This window comes from Microcaecilia unicolor, chromosome 2 (genome assembly GCF_901765095.1).
Source record: "Microcaecilia unicolor chromosome 2, aMicUni1.1, whole genome shotgun sequence".
Taxonomy (NCBI): domain Eukaryota; kingdom Metazoa; phylum Chordata; class Amphibia; order Gymnophiona; family Siphonopidae; genus Microcaecilia; species Microcaecilia unicolor.
In genome coordinates, this window is record NC_044032.1 from 626405036 (window position 1) to 626422810 (window position 17775).

The 17775-nt window shown below is 48.0% G+C and overlaps 1 protein-coding gene across 1 annotated transcript in view; it reads left to right on the forward strand.

The window, feature by feature from the left end:
* The first annotated feature begins 9835 nt into the window (after positions 1–9835).
* The window catches only part of INPP4B (inositol polyphosphate-4-phosphatase type II B), an 853440-nt gene continuing 845500 nt past the window's right edge, over positions 9836–17775 (forward strand). Inside the window, exon 1 of the mRNA XM_030192243.1 lies at positions 9836–9986. Within this exon, the coding sequence (XP_030048103.1) occupies positions 9836–9986 (151 nt within the window). The remainder of the gene's footprint in view (positions 9987–17775) is intronic.

The following is a 17775-nucleotide window of genomic DNA, read 5'->3' on the forward strand; positions in this document are numbered from 1 at the left end:
CTTTTACAGTTAGAAGGACAATTCCATTGCCCTTTTATTTTTTTAATGTTATTTGATTTCATTTTACTTTTGTTTAGGTTATATTTAAAGTTTTGGACTGAACATGTTCCAAGCGATGGTATATCAAATACAATAAATAAATACATATGGGTGGAGCATGGGTGGGCAATGGGCAGGGCTTCCATTTATACACATAACCTACAGAATACTATAATTTACACACATCCCTGTAGCATTTAAGTGCCTGAACTTATGCCAAGCCTATGTCTGGTGTAACTACAGCCACAAAAATGTTGGACAAGCGATACCAGAACATAAGGACATAAGAATAGCCATACTGGGTAACACCAATGGTCTGTGTAGCCAGATGGACAAGCTCCACCCCCAACCCTTCCATACCATCCTAGTCATCTCCTATGGCATCAGGCATTTCTCTCCTTCCCTACCCCCTTATTCAGCATCTCTGTCCTTCCCTCCTTCTCAACACCTCATGGTCTATAGCATTTCTCTCCCTCCCCCATGATCTACAGCACCTCTCTCCTTCCCTTCTCCCACCAGCATTCCACCATCCCAGGGTCTCCATCATCTCTTTCCTTCCCTCCTTCTCAACCCCCCCTCATGTTCTAGAGCATCTCTACCCTCAGCACCTCTCTCATTCCCTCCCACTTCCACATCTTTCTCCTTCCCTTCTACTCCCTCTATCTGTGGTGTCCAGCATCTTGCCCACTCTGTGGTCTTCAGCATCTCTCTCCTTCCCTCCCCAACATCCCATACATCCAGCATCTATCTCTTCTCCTCTCCAACATCTCTCTCCTTCCCTCCCACTTCAGCATCTGCCTCCTTCACTTCTCCTCTCTGCCTGTGATGTCTAGATTCTATCCCCCTCCCCCCGGTCTCCTGCATCTCTCTCTTTCCCTTCTTCCTACCCCTGACTGTGGTGTCCAGCATTCTACCACCCTATATGGTTTCCAGCATCTCTCTCTTTCCAACCCCCCAGGGTTTCCAGTGTCTCTCCCCTCACCTGCCCTCCCCCTCCTTTCTTCAGCTTCTGTCTCCTTCCTTCCCCCTTGTCTGTGGTGTCCATTTATTCAGTCCCCCTGTGGTGTTCAACATTCTACCACCCCCATGGTCTCCAGCATCTTTTCCCTTCCCTTCCCTCCTCTTGCCCTCCTCCCTTCAGCATGTCTATCCTTCTCCCCCCTCTGCTTATGGTGTCTATTATTTAAACCTCTCCCCTCCCCCATCTTCAGCATTTCTCTTTTTCCCTGCTGTGTCCTCAGAGTATTTATTCTCTTACCACGTTCTCCTGGGGTGGCAACTCTATAAGCTACGTAATTACTTCAAGGGTTATACACAATTTAAGCAGTCAAGTCTGTATTAACTACTCTTAATTAGACTACTACATAATTCAAATTGTACATATATAACAATTCTTTATTGCTACTCACATTCCCTCTCTTACTCCTAAACAAAATCGTCCCGCAAATTTCTCAATCTGCACTTCCCCACCTGTTAAAGGTCTAAAATGCAAGCTGATGTATGCCAGTACCTTCTCTTACATGAGCACGCAGTTATGGAATGCATTACCCACAGACCTGAAAACAATTGAGGAAATAACTAACTTTCGCAAATCTCTGAAGACATACTTCTTCAACAAGGCCCACAAAGAGAACCTATAGCCCAATAATCCACCCCATCAATCCATCCAGTTATGAAAGTCCACCTTCCAGACTTACCCGCCCAATCACTTCCTTCTTCTTCCCCTTACTTAATCTCTACATATTACTAATTGTATCTGATATCCTGGAATGACTATATCATTACTAAACTTTGTAAGCCACATTGAGCCTGCAAATAGGTGGGAAAATGTGGGATACAAACGCAATAAATAAATAAATAAACTATCACTAACACACATACATATTACCCAATACCCCAAAACAGACCAAGACTGAAAATATCATGACTAATTCACTTATCTCAAAGTCCACACTGTGCAATATGAATCATGATGAAACGTCCTTATCTCCACTGTCCATTCCATATGTCCCACAAAGTCATGTTCAAACCACTTTTCCTTTACCAATTCAAGCTCAGTCCAATGATGAAATTCAAGCTTGTTCCAATGATGAAATATAGGCACACTCGTTGTCAAACGTCCTTTTTTTATTAACGGGTAAACTAACCCGAATTCTTCTTACAAACGAAGTTCCAGTCTCTTTCCACCTCGGGTTTTGGATAACCCTCACTCTCTTTACAAACACAGATCCGGTCTCAACACTGGCCGTGTTTCAATCATCTTCTTCAGGAGACCTGCTGAAAACACCAAACGTCATACACTACTCTCATACTATCTACCTTATTCATATAATTAAACACATTATATTATAAATACCTTCAACAGCCTCATATCATAGTTTGGTACACCAAGAGAGCGCTCTATGGCTGGTGTAACCAATCGCACTGAATGTTCACCATCCCACTGATCACATCAATAACGCCCAATCCACTTCCTTATTCAAACCATACAGTTCCACCATACCCCAATTATAAATCAGCTTTTGTTCTCTTCTAATTAGCTCCTGCTCACAATTCTTTCCTATTCCATTCAGCGCAACTAACACCAGAAATCTTAGGTCATCCACCCCGTGACCTGCCTGTGACCAATGGGAAACTAACGGGGTATCCATTTTTTGTAACCTAATGTTGCTAAGGTGTTGTGCAATACGCCCTTTAATTTTCCTTGTAGTTTCCTCGATATACCATCGCTGACAGGGGCAAAGCACTCCATAGACAACATTTTTGCTGTTACAATCTGATCTCATCTTTAAAAAGAATTCTTTTCCAATTCCTTGAACCCACTCCTGATCAGTACACATAGCATACTTACAATACACGCACTGACCACATTGCGTGTGACCCCTCGGTCCCTCCTGCTCTCCTAACACCGTCAACCTTTTCCCTGACAGTATTTCTCCAATATTTCAGTCTTGGTCTGTTTTGGGGTATTGGGTAATATGTATGTGTATTAGTGATAGTTTAGGAGTAAGAGAGGGAATGTGAGTAGCAATAAAGAATTGTTATATATGAACAATTTGAATTGTGTAGTAGTCTAATTAAGAGTAGGTAATATAAGCTACATTGGAGACACTGCACAACCAGCCCAATGCAGGGTCTTCAGATGCTCAAGGCCTGCTTTTGGAAGGTATGGAAGCCAGCAGGCCAGCCTTGAATATGTGCAGATGCAAGGTAAGGGAAGAAAGGCCTCATGGAGAGAGAGAGAGGAGAGGAGAGGTAGCAAAATTGTGGAGGTGCCTTGGCATCTGTGGCTCCCCCTGTTCCAGAGCCTATGATAGTTTCTTGCTTCTAACAGTGGCCAATCCAGGTCATAAGTACCTGGCAGAATCCCAAATAGTAGCAAGATTCTTGTTACCGATCCCAGGTCAAGCAATGGCTTCCCCCATGTCTAACTCAATAGCAGACTGTGGACTTTTCCTCCAGGAACTTGTATTCTATAATGGACTCTCACCATACATCCTCGGGTCACCAAAATGGAGGTACCCATAGTAGTAAAATAAAGCACAAAAATGAAAACAATATTTAAATTATTCTCTCTGAGACTTCGGGGCATTCCTTCAGGCACTGCTGAACTCCCTGCCCTCTGTCCCCTTATTATGCCTGTCAGGAAACATGGAGCTTCCTGATATACTCTCAACGGCGGGGTCAGGGAGTTCTCAACATCCTTCAGGGATGAAACAGATTATTTTTGATTGGGGCATTCCAAGTACTGAATTTCAGTGGAAATTAACTTAAAACAGAGCACATTAGATTCTGGTGCTCTGAGCATTTTTCGTAGTAAACCAAGATGGTCAGAGAACTCCATTAAAGATAAATTCTGTCCTTGGTCAATGGTTGTCTTGTGTTGTGTCCAATCATGAAATAGGTATCTTGAGTAAAACAAACAGTTTTCAGGTTCAATTTTCTTTTCTTTTTTATTTCTCTTTTAATATAGTTTTGATAGTTGGTGGCTGTGGGTCACTAATTATTTTTTGTTACATTTGTACCCCGCGCTTTCCCACTCATGGCAGGCTCAATGCGGCTTACATGGGGCAATGGAGGGTTAAGTGACTTGCCCAGAGTCACAAGGAGCTGCCTGTGCCTGAAGTGGGAATCGAACTCAGTTTCTCAGTTCCCCAGGACCAAAGTCCACCACCCTAACCACTAGGCCACTCCTCCACTGTTGCTACTATTTGAGATTCTACATGGAATGTTGCTATTCCACTAGCAACATTCCATGTAGACGTCGGCCCTTGCAGATCACCAATGTGGCCGCGCAGGCTTCTGTGAGTCTGACGTCCTGCACGTACGTGCAGGGCGTCAGACTCGCAGAAACAGAAGCCTGCGCAGCCTTCTACATGGAATGTTGCTAGTGGAATAGCAACATTCCATGTAGAATCTCCAATAGTAGCAACATCCCACGTAGAATCTCCAATAGTAGCAACATTCCACGTAGAATCTCCAATAATAGCAACATTCCATGTAGAATCTCCAATAGTATCTATTTTATTTTTGTTACATTTGTACCCTGCGCTTTCCCACTAATGGCAGCTCAATGCGGCTTACATGGTTCAATGGAGGGTTAAGTGACTTGCCCAGAGTCACAAGGAGCTGCCTGTGCCTGAAGTGGGAATCAAACTCAGTTCCCCAGGACCAAAGTCCACCACTCTAACCACTAGGCCACTCCTCCACTCCAGTTGGTGTTCTGACGTCAATATGGCCTACACACCGCATTTATGGAAGCTGCAGCGCATCCTCTTGCTTGTTGATGTTTAAAAAGTGAAAGTAAATGAATAAATGTTGTGTCTGGAGCACTTGCTTCATAATCATCCACAGGCCGGAGAGTGAAAGTTTTCTTCGTTTTCCGTTAATGTCTGCTATGTTCCTAAAGACACCTGCCTCCCCCTCCCCCACCCACCCATTCTTCACACTGACCGCCCAGATCTTGGAGGCTGTTAGATGATTAATGATCTAATAGCTCCAAAGATCAGATGTTTGGAACCCAGAAGTTCACAGAATCAAATGAAAAATATGCTATCATTTTCCAAAAGGTCACACTCGATAGGAATGGAGACCAGAGTAGCACTTATTACAAGATGGGATTGTCCTGATGGTTACAGTGGTCATTTCAGTCAAATTTTTGTTCTCTTTCAAGTGTAAATCTTCTGTGCGGGCTGCAGGGATGTAGCTGGTGTATTAAGCGCTCTCATGCAGCTGACAGAGAGACCAGCAGTGTGTCTGCCTTTCTTTTCTGTCACACGGGCTTTTTGCCTTCACTTTCCTCTCCGGGAATACTTAAATGATTGCTCACGAAGGTTGCTTCGCTCAGAAATCGTTTAATACCTCTTGTTACAACCTGTAATTTCTTTCTATGTAACATCACCAAAATTTTTCCTTTCCTTTCTGATCACACTACCAATCTCCTTGTCCAGACTTTCATCATCCCACGCTTAGGCTACTTCAGTCTACTCTCCTTTTGAACCATCTTTCTCTCTTCTATTTAGAATTCTGCTGCACAACAGAGTGGAGGAGTGGCCTAGTGGTTAGGGTGGTGGACTTTGGTCCTGAGGAACTGAGTTCGATTCCCACTTCAGGCACAGGCAGCTCCTTGTGACTCTGAGCAAGTCACTTAACCCTCCATTGCCCCATGTAAGCCGCATTGAGCCTGCCATGAGTGGGAAAGCGCGGGGTACAAATGTAACAAAAATAAACTTATCTTCCAACAGTGTTGCTACCAGGGGGTGTAGCCAGACCTTGTGGTGGGGGGGCACGTTTTAGTCTGCCACCCCCCCCCCCCCCGCCGCCTCACCGCTCCCCATCCACTGCTGCAGCAAATACCTTGGCTGGCGGGGGTCCCCAACCCCCGCGTCGTGTTGCCTGCCCTGCTCTCTCGTCCTCCTCACGTCCTCCACGCTCCTTTAAGTGAAACTGAGCATGCTCAATTTCACTAAAAGGAGCATGCAGGATGTGAGGGGGAAGACAGAGCGGGGCAGGCAACGTGGCGGCGCCGGAGACCAGCGCTGGACAAGGCTTCAGCTAACGGGGGTTGGGGACCCCGCCTTCAAACGCAGGGGCCCAGAGGAAATTTGCGGGGGGGGGGGGGGGGGCTCAGGTCTCCGTGGCCCCACGTAGCTATGCCACTGGTTGCTACTCCCACATAACCCCTCTTCTCAGGTCACTTCATTGGGGCCAGGACTGTACTGAGCTACGGTTCCGCCCTGTGCACTAGCCCACTGGCAACCACTCTACCTTGCCTACTTCGCCATGGTCAATGAGAAGAGATGGCGGGTTGGGAGCAAATTTTGTGCCCCTCCATGTTTGTGCACTGTGTGGATGCTCTACTTGCACAGCCATTGGTACGAAGCCAATTGGCTCCCTCTCCATTTCTTCATACAGGTCAAACTCCTCTTACAGATTTATCTTTCCCTACACCCCTCTCCGGGAACTCCATTCTTCAGATAAGTCACTCTTATCTGTATCTTCTCCCCCACCCCCAAGTCCAGATTCCATTCCTTTCATCTTCCTGCACCTTCCCCCTGGATTCCATATAGCGCGACTTAAGCTGTGTGTGCAAATCCAGTCGTATTCTGGATCTGCGCGCATAACTTAAATAGTTATCAAGTCAGTCAGCGCTGATAATTGCCACTTAACAAATAGTTATTGACAGTAATTGGCATTAAATAGAATTTACATGCAGAACTATATAAGTGTATTCTATAACGTGATACACGTAAATTCTAAGTCACAGTTGAAAAGGGGGCATGGCTATGGGCGTGGAACAGGTGGGACGTGGTTGTTTGTAAAATCTAAGCGCGTTGTTAAAGAATACACCTGGTCCATGCGTAATTTAGGCATCGGCATTTACAGCAAGTTTTACTTGGCGTAACTGCCCTTGACTAAATTTAGTTGTGTGGACAGACGCTTGGCGTATTTACTTGTTACATTTGTACCCCACATTTTCGCAGGTTCAATGTGGCTTACATAGTGCCAGAGAGCAGTTGCAGGCTCCGGTGTATACAAATACAAAGGTGAAGTTGTGATAGGGTAAGGTTCAAGTGGTAGGGGAAACGTTCGACGGTGGGGTTCGGTGATGGCCATTACGAACTTTAGCGTTGTTATGTCGTTGAGGTCAGGTAGTTACGTTGGATCCAAGTGGAAATTTAGGCTTATTCTATAAGGCATATTTTATAGGCATATTTCATTTTGGCTCCGATTTTTCAGGCGCAATATATAGAATCTAGTCCCGTATGGCTGGAATAGACTTCCTGAGTTGGTACGTCAAGCTCCATCTCTGGCCCTATTCAAATCTAGCCTAGAAACCCACCTTTTTGACTCCAAAGGCTCCTTTTACTACACTGCAGTACCCTTAGCACATCCTACCGTGGGGTTTTCCTGCATGCTACGGCCATTTTTATCGCAGCCAAAATATAGCCAATTTTCCAAATGAATGGCCATGTGCTAATGTTGCCATTAGCACACAACTGTTACCCCAAATTAGCGCATGAGCCCTTATCGCCACCCATTTTGTAGGTAGTAAGGGCTCACGCACTAATTCCACACTAATCTGTATGCGCACGGTAATGGGGCTGCGCTGATTCATGCCATCACGCCAATAAAAATAAAAATTTGTTAGCATGTGGTTTGCACATTGGGCTTTTAACCCCAGGACACCTCAGCATGTCCCACAGTAAACCCTTTTAAGTTGCGGTCAGTGTACACTAGCGGTTACCGCAGCATAGCAAAAGGAGCCCTAAATTCCTTATTCACTTGTTTTACACCCATGCTATATTAATCATCCCCATAATAAATGAAACCCACTAATCCACTGGTTCCCAAACCAGGTTCTGGACACACCCCAGGCTTTCTGGATATCCACAATGAACAAAAAAAGAAAGGTCTCAAAATAGCTGTGGCACAGAAAAAATCTAACAAGCAGGAAACAGACCTGTGTCTAAATTTGTGGTAAATACACGCCTTGATACAGCGATTTTTTGCAAAACTGAGGCCTGAGTCGGTGTGTGTGGGACCCATGACACTTCTTTATCTATACCTTCATGCTTAAAAGTTAAGTTCAACTTGTTATTATTAGTTCTTTTGATATGGATCCCCTCCTTTTTTGATTTTGTGGATTCTTTTAGTATGCTTTACCTTTTGAAACACAAGGGTTTTTCTGTCTGTGATGAGAACCTCCTCCGATGTTAGAAGAGCACTACGGCTCTCAATGTGAAGCCTTATATATATATATATAGGCTGGAGGTTGGGGAATTCTGAGGCTTTTCCCTTGTTGTATTTTCAAAATTAGAACAGATACACTCCACAGAATCTTTAGTGGGTGTTGCATCCCTACCTTCTTCCTCGGGCAGCGGCCATATTGGAAGGATCATCTGAGCAGCAACCATTTTGGGTAAAGCATCTGAGGGGCAGCAATCTTGGGAGGATCGTTTGAGGAGCAGCCATCTTTGGTAGCTCATCTAGGAGGCAGCCATCTTGAATGTCTTTTGGGCGTGCCCTATGAGATCTCTCGCCTCTCAGCTGAGACCAGGTTCCTCTGATTGGAGACCTATTTAAGAGCTGGCCTGGGACACTATCTTTGCTTCGGCTTGTATCTTGTTAGAGGTTTGGTGCTGGTGATTGAGCGTTCTTCTGCCGGTTTTCCTGTTGATGCTGACTTGGATTGAACCTGACCACTCTCTGCTTGCTTGCTTGCTGCCTGCCCTGACCTGTGGATTGAACCTGACCATTCTCTGTTTGCTGCCTGCTCTGACCTGTGGATTGAACCTGACCATTCACTGCTTGCTGCCTGCCCTGACCTGTGGATGGAACCTGACCATTCTCTGCTTGCGGCCTGCCCGATCTGTGTTCCAGGTCTGTTCTACTCCTGCCTGCCATGGCTGGTGGCCGTCCGACCCTGACCGTATCCAGAAGTCCTGGTGGCCACTTGCACCTGGGGGCTCAACTCCCGGGGAACGGTGGTCGCTTCCCAGGTGAAGCTAGGGGTTGTCCGGCTGCCTGACCGAGTGCGGCGCTTCGCGGATCCGCCGCGCTCTGTCAAGGCGCAAGGGCTCACTACTGCAGTGGCAACAGTGGGATAGATTCAAGTACTTTTTTCAGTGCCACAGCTATTTTGAGAGCTTTTTTCTTTTTTTTATTACTTGGTAGTATTGCTCTCTTTCTCTTTTGGGATATATCCACAATGAACATTCGAGATTTGCATGCACTGCCGCCTTGGTATGCAAATCTCTCTCATGAATGTTCATTGTGGATATCATGAAAACCTGACTGGCTGGGGTGCCTCCAGGACCAGGTTTGGAACCACTGCACTAATCTCTTATTTATTCTGATCGTCTCTCTTAAATAGACTGTAAGCTCTGTCGAGCAGGGACTGTCTCTTATGACTTTGTGAACAGCACCGCATATGTCTAGTAACACTATAGATATACTCCCTGATATTCAGCCGGTGACAGTCGATCATCGCTGGCTAAAGTATCCCCCGATATTCAATGCTGGGCCATCGCTGGCCAACTTACCTGCAAACTACAACCATTTGACATCACCATCAATCACGCATTTAAAACGCTTGTAAGAAAAGAATGGGATAAGTGAATGCGAGAAGGAACTCATTCATTCACTCCTTCCTGTAGACAACACCACGCAACATATGTGGAATTTTGCAGTTGAGTAGAGACTGCTTGGAATGCTGTGAAGTCAACTACCATTATCCATCGCTTTCAAGGCTTACTCGAGAACGACAAATTACTATATTCAGACTCTAGTGATGATGAAGAATATGAAATGGAAGTTGAAGAAGCTGAAGCATTCGCTGCAGAATATTTTGCCGACACTGACTTTGAAGGTTTTACTTCTGGTGATGAAGATGATGCCCAAGAAATTAATCAGTGAATTTACTTTTCGACTTGTGAAAATGGTTGGTGAAATTGATTTGTAAATGCTGTGTTTTTGCTGTTGGTTAAATAAAAAAGATATACAGCTTATTATTGAATTCACATCTCACAGTTTATTGTTTGGGGATGCAAGTACTCGTATAACCTGCACCTTTGTATACCCCGCACCTATCCTATGTAAATTTGTGTATTATCCATGGGTTATATATATGTGAAAACTAGGAAAAAAGGCCCGTTTCTGACACATATGAAACGGGCGCTCGCAAGGTTTTCCTCAGAGTGTGTGTGTTTTACAGAGTGTGTGTGAGAGTGAGTGTGTGATAGAGCGAGAGTGAATGTGTGAGTGTGTGTGACAGAGAGTGAGACTGGGTGCGAGAGTGAGTGTGTGCCAAGGGACCCCCTCCCTCCCTCCCTCCCAGTTCCATGGTGGCTCCGCCCCCCTCCTTCCCAGTTCCAGGGTTTCCCCCCTCCCTCCCTCCCAGTTGCAGGGTCGGCCCTCTTCCCCTCCTTCCCAGTTTCAGGGTCACCCCCTCCTTCCCTCCCAGATCCTGGGTCTGCCCACCCCCTCCAAGTTCCAGGGTCGTTGCCCCCCCCTCTCCCTCCCTCCCTCCCAGTTCCAGTGCCGTTGCCCCTCCTCTCTCCCCCCCCCTTCAGCCACCCTGCGATGTTTAACTGCAAAATTAGGGAGCTGTGTAGTGTAATAAAACGCACCTGCAACATTGTGAAGCTGACTCCGTGGCTTCACTGAAGTGAAGGGTTCGTAAGGTTCATGAGATTCATCAGTCAACATCTCTCTCGGCCCCGCCCTCGCGCCTCTGATAGATCTGCCGCTCTCGACGTCATCACGTTTTGACGCGAGGGCGGGGCCGAGAGAAATGGTGACAGACTGACGAATCTGATGAACCTTACGAACCCTTCACTTCAGTGAAGCCACGGAGTCAGCTTCACAACGTTGCTTTTTATTATAGTAGAGTAGTGTAATAAAATGCACCTGCAACGTTGTGAAGCTGACTCTGTGGCTTCACTGAAGTGAAGGGTTCGTAAGGTTCGTCAGATTCGTCAGTCTGTCAACATCTCTCTCGGACCCACCCTCGCGCCTCTGATAGGTCTGCCGCCCTCGACGTCATCACGTTTTGACGCGAGGGCGGGGCCGAGAGAGATGGTGACAGACTGACGAATCTGACGAACCTTACAAACCCTTCACTTCAGTGAAGCCACAGAGTCAGCTTCACAACGTTGGAGGTGCTTTTTATTATAGTAGAGATATGGTATGTTTGAAAGGGCAAGATGTTGGAGGAACTTGATATACCGCCTTTCTGTGGTTACAGTGGAAGCAGTTTACATAGTTTACACATGCACTTATTGTGTACCTGGGTATTGGAGGGTTAAGTGATTTGCCCAGAGTCACAAGGAGCTGCAGTGGGAATATTGAAAGTTGCTCCCCTGGTTCTCAAGTTACTGCACAAAGGGATAAGCTACTCCTGCACTCCTATCATATGTCCAAGGGGGTGTTTCGGCAGGGTAGCGAAGGCGGGACGGAGGGCGGGATAGGGCGTGGCTATGGCTGGTTTCAGCTGATTATGGAAAAGAGATGGCTGGCTCTGAAGAGCATTTCGCCGGCTTCACTTGGTCCATTTATTTTCAGTACCAAGTCTCAAAAATGTGCCCCAATTAACTAGATGACCACCGGAGGGAATCGGGGATCACCTCCCCTTACTCCCCCAGTGGTCATCAACCCCCTCCCACCCAAAAAAAAAATAAAAAAAATAAACTTTTTTGCCAGCCTCTATGCCGGCCTGAAATGTCATACCCAGCTCCCTGACAGCAGTATGCAAGTCCCTGGAGCAGTTTTTAGTGGGTGCAGTGCACTTCAGGCAGGTGGACCCCCCCCCCCCCCCGCCTGTTACACTTGTGGTGGTAAATGGGAGCCCTCCAACCCCCCCCCCAAAAAAAAAAAACCCACTGTACCCACATCTAGGTGGTAATGGTGTAGAGTTGTAGGGAGTGGGTTTTGGGGGGGATTTGGGGGGCTCAGCACCCAAGGTAAGGGAGCTATGCACCTGGGAGCTATTTAAAATTTTTTTTTTAATTTTTAGAAGTGCCCCCTAGTGTGCCCAGTTGGTGTCCTGGCACTACAAATGCTGGCTCCTCCCATGACCAAATGCCTTGGATTTGGCCAGGTTTGAGATCGCCGGCATTAGTTTCCATTATGGGCGAAAACCGATGCCGGCCATCTGAAACCCAGCCATCTTTGACATTTGGCCGGCCCCAACCGTATTATCGAAACGAAAGATGGCCGGCCATCTTTTTCGATATTATGGTTCGGGACCGCTTTTTGCGGCGCCGGCCATCTAGATGGGCAGCCGCCTAGATGGCCGGCGCCGTTCGATTATGCCCCTCCACGTGACTTAGAATTTAGGCGCACCACGTTATAGAATATGCTAAGCGAGTTGTGTGTGTAAATCTCAATTAATTCCAATTAGTGTTGATAATTGCTTGTTAACATCTAATTAGCGCTGATTAGCTAGTTAACCAATTAAGTTATATGCATTGTCATAGAATACGCTTCGGGTTCCGCATGGATTTTCAGGCACCATATATAGAATTGGGGGAATAGCGCCAAAAGTTATGTGCTGAAAAGATCTGTGCTGAGCCCCTGTTCTATAAAGGGTGTCTGACCTTTATAGAACACGCGCATAGTGCGCAGGTCGCACCTAATTTTAGGTGCTGGACTTACACCTGATGAAAACCAGTGTAAATCTGGCGTCCAAAGTTAGGCATGGATCTATAATTTGGTGCCTGCTTTTTAGGAACACCCATGTTCCGCCTATGCCTTTCCCATGGCCATGTCCTATTTTGGGTTATGCGCGGATAAAGTTATGTGCTAAGCTATAGATCAGCCCGCAGGAGAGATCTGCTTGCAACTTCAATCATGCACCAATTAGTGTCATTTACAGTAAATGGCCAATCTGTGTCCATTTCCTCATGAAATTTCACGCCCATCTTAATTTTTGGCAGTATACAGTGATACCTCGGTTTTCGTCGATAATCCGTCCGAAAACAGTCGACGAAATCCTAAACCGACGAAAACCGAGGCAAAGACTAATGTAAAGAATAAATGAACATTTAACATGGAATTGTTTGGCTAGACGAGAAACAACGCCACACTGAGCAGGAGAACGCGTGGGTCGCCCTTTGTTTTTGCAAAATTAGCAGCGAGGTCACGTGGGTACGCCGATGAAAATCCGAGACAAAGTTTTCGCGAAAAAAATGGACGATAACCGAAGTCAACGAAAACCAAGGTATTACTGTATATAGAATCCGGGGGAAAATGGGGGCGGATTAAGACTATGGGGGCAGTTATATAAAGTGACAGCTAAATTATGGTGCTGTAACAGCATTAAGGCGCACCTAAGCCGTTACAGAAGAGCAAAGTGGCTTTGATGCGCTGAAAATTCGGCGTAACCACTTATGCCAAGTCAGTGGCTGGTGTAAGTTACTACATGTGAATGCATCATACAGGGCACGGAATTAACGGCTCCTTTTGCAAAGCCGTGCTAGTGATGCAGGCACAGCAGATGCGACAAAGCCCAGAGAAACTGAAATGGGCTTTGTTGCATTTGCCATGCCAGAATCGCTAGCACGGCTTTGTAAAAGGAGCCATACTATAAGTTGCATGTGTTGCATATTGACACCCTCATACTCCACCTACAAGTACAGCCCAGTGGCGTAGCTACGTGGGGCCAGGGGGGCCTGGGCCCCCGTAGATCCTGCACCCAGATGTCGGAAACAGAACGAAGCCTTTGCAGAAAGAAGAGGACCTCCTCGGCTGGCGGGGATTGGGGTCCCCCGCCAGCAAAGGTAGGTGACGGCGGGGGAGGGTTGGCGGCGGGAGGGGGGGTCGAGAGGCTCATCGGCAGAGGTCGTCAAATTTGGCGGCAGCGGCGGGGGAAGGGTCAGCAATGGCGGGGGGGGGGGTCGGTAATGGCTGTGGGGGGTCGACGGTGCCAGGGGGGGCTAAAATGTGCCCCCTCACCTCGGGCTCTGGACCCCCCTCCTGCCAAAGTCTGGCTACGCCCCTGCTACAGCCCACTTTGTTATGCGCTAGGAAATTTGCACGCCAGTTTTATAGAATAGTACTGAGTACTTACGCACATATGAGCCAATTAATGATGCCAATCCCATGCGAAAGTGCCACCATTCTATAACTTGGGCATCCAACTGCTGCCTAACGTTAGATACACCTTACAGAATTGCTTTTTCACATGATTTGTTCAGTCTGCCCCTGTATACCCTCCCTCAGAGATGCTGTGTACTAGTCCAGTGATTAACATTCCTCTTTCAAGACTGCAGTGGATCAGTCCATTTCTGATCACGGTACACTCTAACTTTACTGAGGTTGCAGGAGAAATGGTTCATTAGCGCTTTTTTTCCTGCATGTACTGAAATCCTTCAGAACATGTTGAAGAAAACTTTGCATTCTTCCTCTCTTCATGCGTCATCACATATGCATCTTGCATCAATCCTTCTGTGCAGTTTTCTATTTGGCAGCCTCAGGACCAAGCACTGCGTGCAAATAATTGCTTGTGTTCATTCCATAATTCCTTATGTCTTTAATAGACATCCATTTGGGGGAGGGGACTGTACACCTTTTCCTTTCCAGTGCCAAGCTTTCCTCAGAAATGTAATCATGCATGTAAAGTTTGCTTCAAAAACGCATATATTTCATGTCTTATTTTGGGGGGGGGGGGAGCGGAAGGGGATTGACAGCCGCTTCCATCCCATTTGGAGCTGGTTGCAGCCCCACTGTCTGGTACAGTATGACTAGGGCTCATTCAATGCAACCCGCAGAAACTGATCAAGTTCCGATTTTGCCTTGATGGATGAACGGGTTTTATAGCAAAGGAAGAAAAGAGAACAGCCTTGCAAAAATCCAAGCAGCAAGACAAATGAGCAGAAATGGCCAGAGGTTAGTAGGATTGTGAGATTTATTGTCCAACAAATAACCCGACACAGCCTGCGTCAGGAGTCTCAGAATCTATATATAAAATCGTTAATGTATGTACATATAAAGAAATATAAACTACGTGCATAATACTCATGCATTTAATTTTCTATTTATTTAACTGTTAGAAATTATGGGCCCTGTTTACTAAGGCGCGTCAGCATTTTTAACGCGCCTACAATTAGCGCACGCGCCAACCGCGTAGGCGCCTATAGGGATATTGTAGGCGCGTACACAGTTAACGCGTATACATGGTAAACCTGCGTTAAAAATGTTAATGCACCTATATCGCAGCTCAGTAAACAGGGCCCTATATATGTTGTTTCTCTATATGTTTGTGTAGATCCTGAGATCCCTGATGCAGGCACACGTGCCGAAACACAGCCATGTTGAGTCATTTGTTGAACAATAAACGTCTCAGAACTCTGCTGACCTCTAGCCCAGGGGCGTAGCCAGACCGGTGGGAGGGGGTTCCAGAGCCCGAGGTGAGGGAGCACATTTTAGCCCCCCACCCGGCGCTGCCGACCCCCCCCGCCATTTTTGACACCCCCCGCCGCCGCCACCACCAACAACTTTGACCCCCCCTGCTGATGATCCTCTTGGCCCCCCCTCCCACCGCCAACCCTCTCGGCCCCCCTCCCGCCGCCAACCCTCCCCTGCTGTCGGCTACCTTTGCTGGCGGGGGACCCCAACCCCCGCCAGCCGAGGTCCTCTTCTTCCGGTGCAAGGCTTCGTTCTGTTTCTGTGAGTCTGACGTCCTGCATATACAACGTGCAGGACGTCAGATCACTGCACTGACCCAACCCCCGCCAGCCGAGGTCCTCTTCTTCCGGCGCAAGGCTTCGTTCTGTTTCTGTGAGTCTGACGTCCTGCATATACAACGTGCAGGACGTCAGATCACTGCACTGACCCAACCCCCGCCAGCCGAGGTCCTCTTCTTCCGGCGCAAGGCTTCGTTCTGTTTCTGTGAGTCTGACGTCCTGCATATACAACGTGCAGGACGTCAGATCACTGCACTGACCCAACCCCCGCCAGCCGAGGTCCTCTTCTTCCGGCGCAAGGCTTCGTTCTGTTTCTGTGAGTCTGACGTCCTGCATATACAACGTGCAGGACGTCAGATCACTGCACTGACCCAACCCCCGCCAGCCGAGGTCCTCTTCTTCCGGCGCAAGGCTTCGTTCTGTTTCTGTGAGTCTGACGTCCTGCATATACAACGTGCAGGACGTCAGATCACTGCACTGACCCAACCCCCGCCAGCCGAGGTCCTCTTCTTCTGGTGCAAGGCTTCGTTCTGTTTCTGTGAGTCTGACGTCCTGCATATACAACGTGCAGGACGTCAGATCACTGCACTGACCCCACCCCCGCCAGCCGAGGTCCTCTTCTTCTGGTGCAAGGCGTCGTTCTGTTTCTGTGAGTCTGACGTCCTGCATATACAACGTGCAGGACGTCAGACCACTGCACTGACCCAACCCCCGCCAGCTGAGGTCCTCTTCTTCCGGCGCAAGGTTTTGTTCTGTTTCTGTGAGTCTGACGTCCTGCATATACAACGTGCAGGACGTCAGATCACTGCACTGACCCAACCCCCGCCAGCCGAGGTCCTCTTCTTCCGGCGCAAGGCTTCGTTCTGTTTCTGTGAGTCTGACGTCCTGCATATACAACGTGCAGGACGTCAGATCACTGCACTGACCCAACCCCCGCCAGCCGAGGTCCTCTTCTTCTGGTGCAAGGCTTCGTTCTGTTTCTGTGAGTCTGACGTCCTGCATATACAACGTGCAGGACGTCAGATCACTGCACTGACCCAACCCCCGCCAGCCGAGGTCCTCTTCTTCCGGCGCAAGGCTTCGTTCTGTTTCTGTGAGTCTGACGTCCTGCATATACAACGTGCAGGACGTCAGATCACTGCACTGACCCAACCCCCGCCAGCCGAGGTCCTCTTCTTCTGGTGCAAGGCTTCGTTCTGTTTCTGTGAGTCTGACGTCCTGCATATACAACGTGCAGGACGTCAGATCACTGCACTGACCCAACCCCCGCCAGCTGAGGTCCTCTTCTTCTGGTGCAAGGCTTCGTTCTGTTTCTGTGAGTCTGACGTCCTGCATATACAACGTGCAGGACGTCAGATCACTGCACTGACCCAACCCCCGCCAGCTGAGGTCCTCTTCTTCCGGCGCAAGGCTTCGTTCTGTTTCTGTGAGTCTGACGTCCTGCATATACAACGTGCAGGACGTCAGATCACTGCACTGACCCAACCCCCGCCAGCCGAGGTCCTCTTCTTCCGGCGCAAGGCTTCGTTCTGTTTCTGTGAGTCTGACGTCCTGCATATACAACGTGCAGGACGTCAGATCACTGCACTGACCCAACCCCCGCCAGCCGAGGTCCTCTTCTTCCGGCGCAAGGCTTCGTTCTGTTTCTGTGAGTCTGACGTCCTGCATATACAACGTGCAGGACGTCAGATCACTGCACTGACCCAACCCCCGCCAGCCGAGGTCCTCTTCTTCTGGTGCAAGGCTTCGTTCTGTTTCTGTGAGTCTGACGTCCTGCATATACAACGTGCAGGACGTCAGATCACTGCACTGACCCAACCCCCGCCAGCTGAGGTCCTCTTCTTCTGGTGCAAGGCTTCGTTCTGTTTCTGTGAGTCTGACGTCCTGCATATACAACGTGCAGGACGTCAGACCACTGCACTGACCCAACCCCCGCCAGCTGAGGTCCTCTTCTTCCGGCGCAAGGTTTTGTTCTGTTTCTGTGAGTCTGACGTCCTGCATATACAACGTGCAGGACGTCAGATCACTGCACTGACCCAACCCCCGCCAG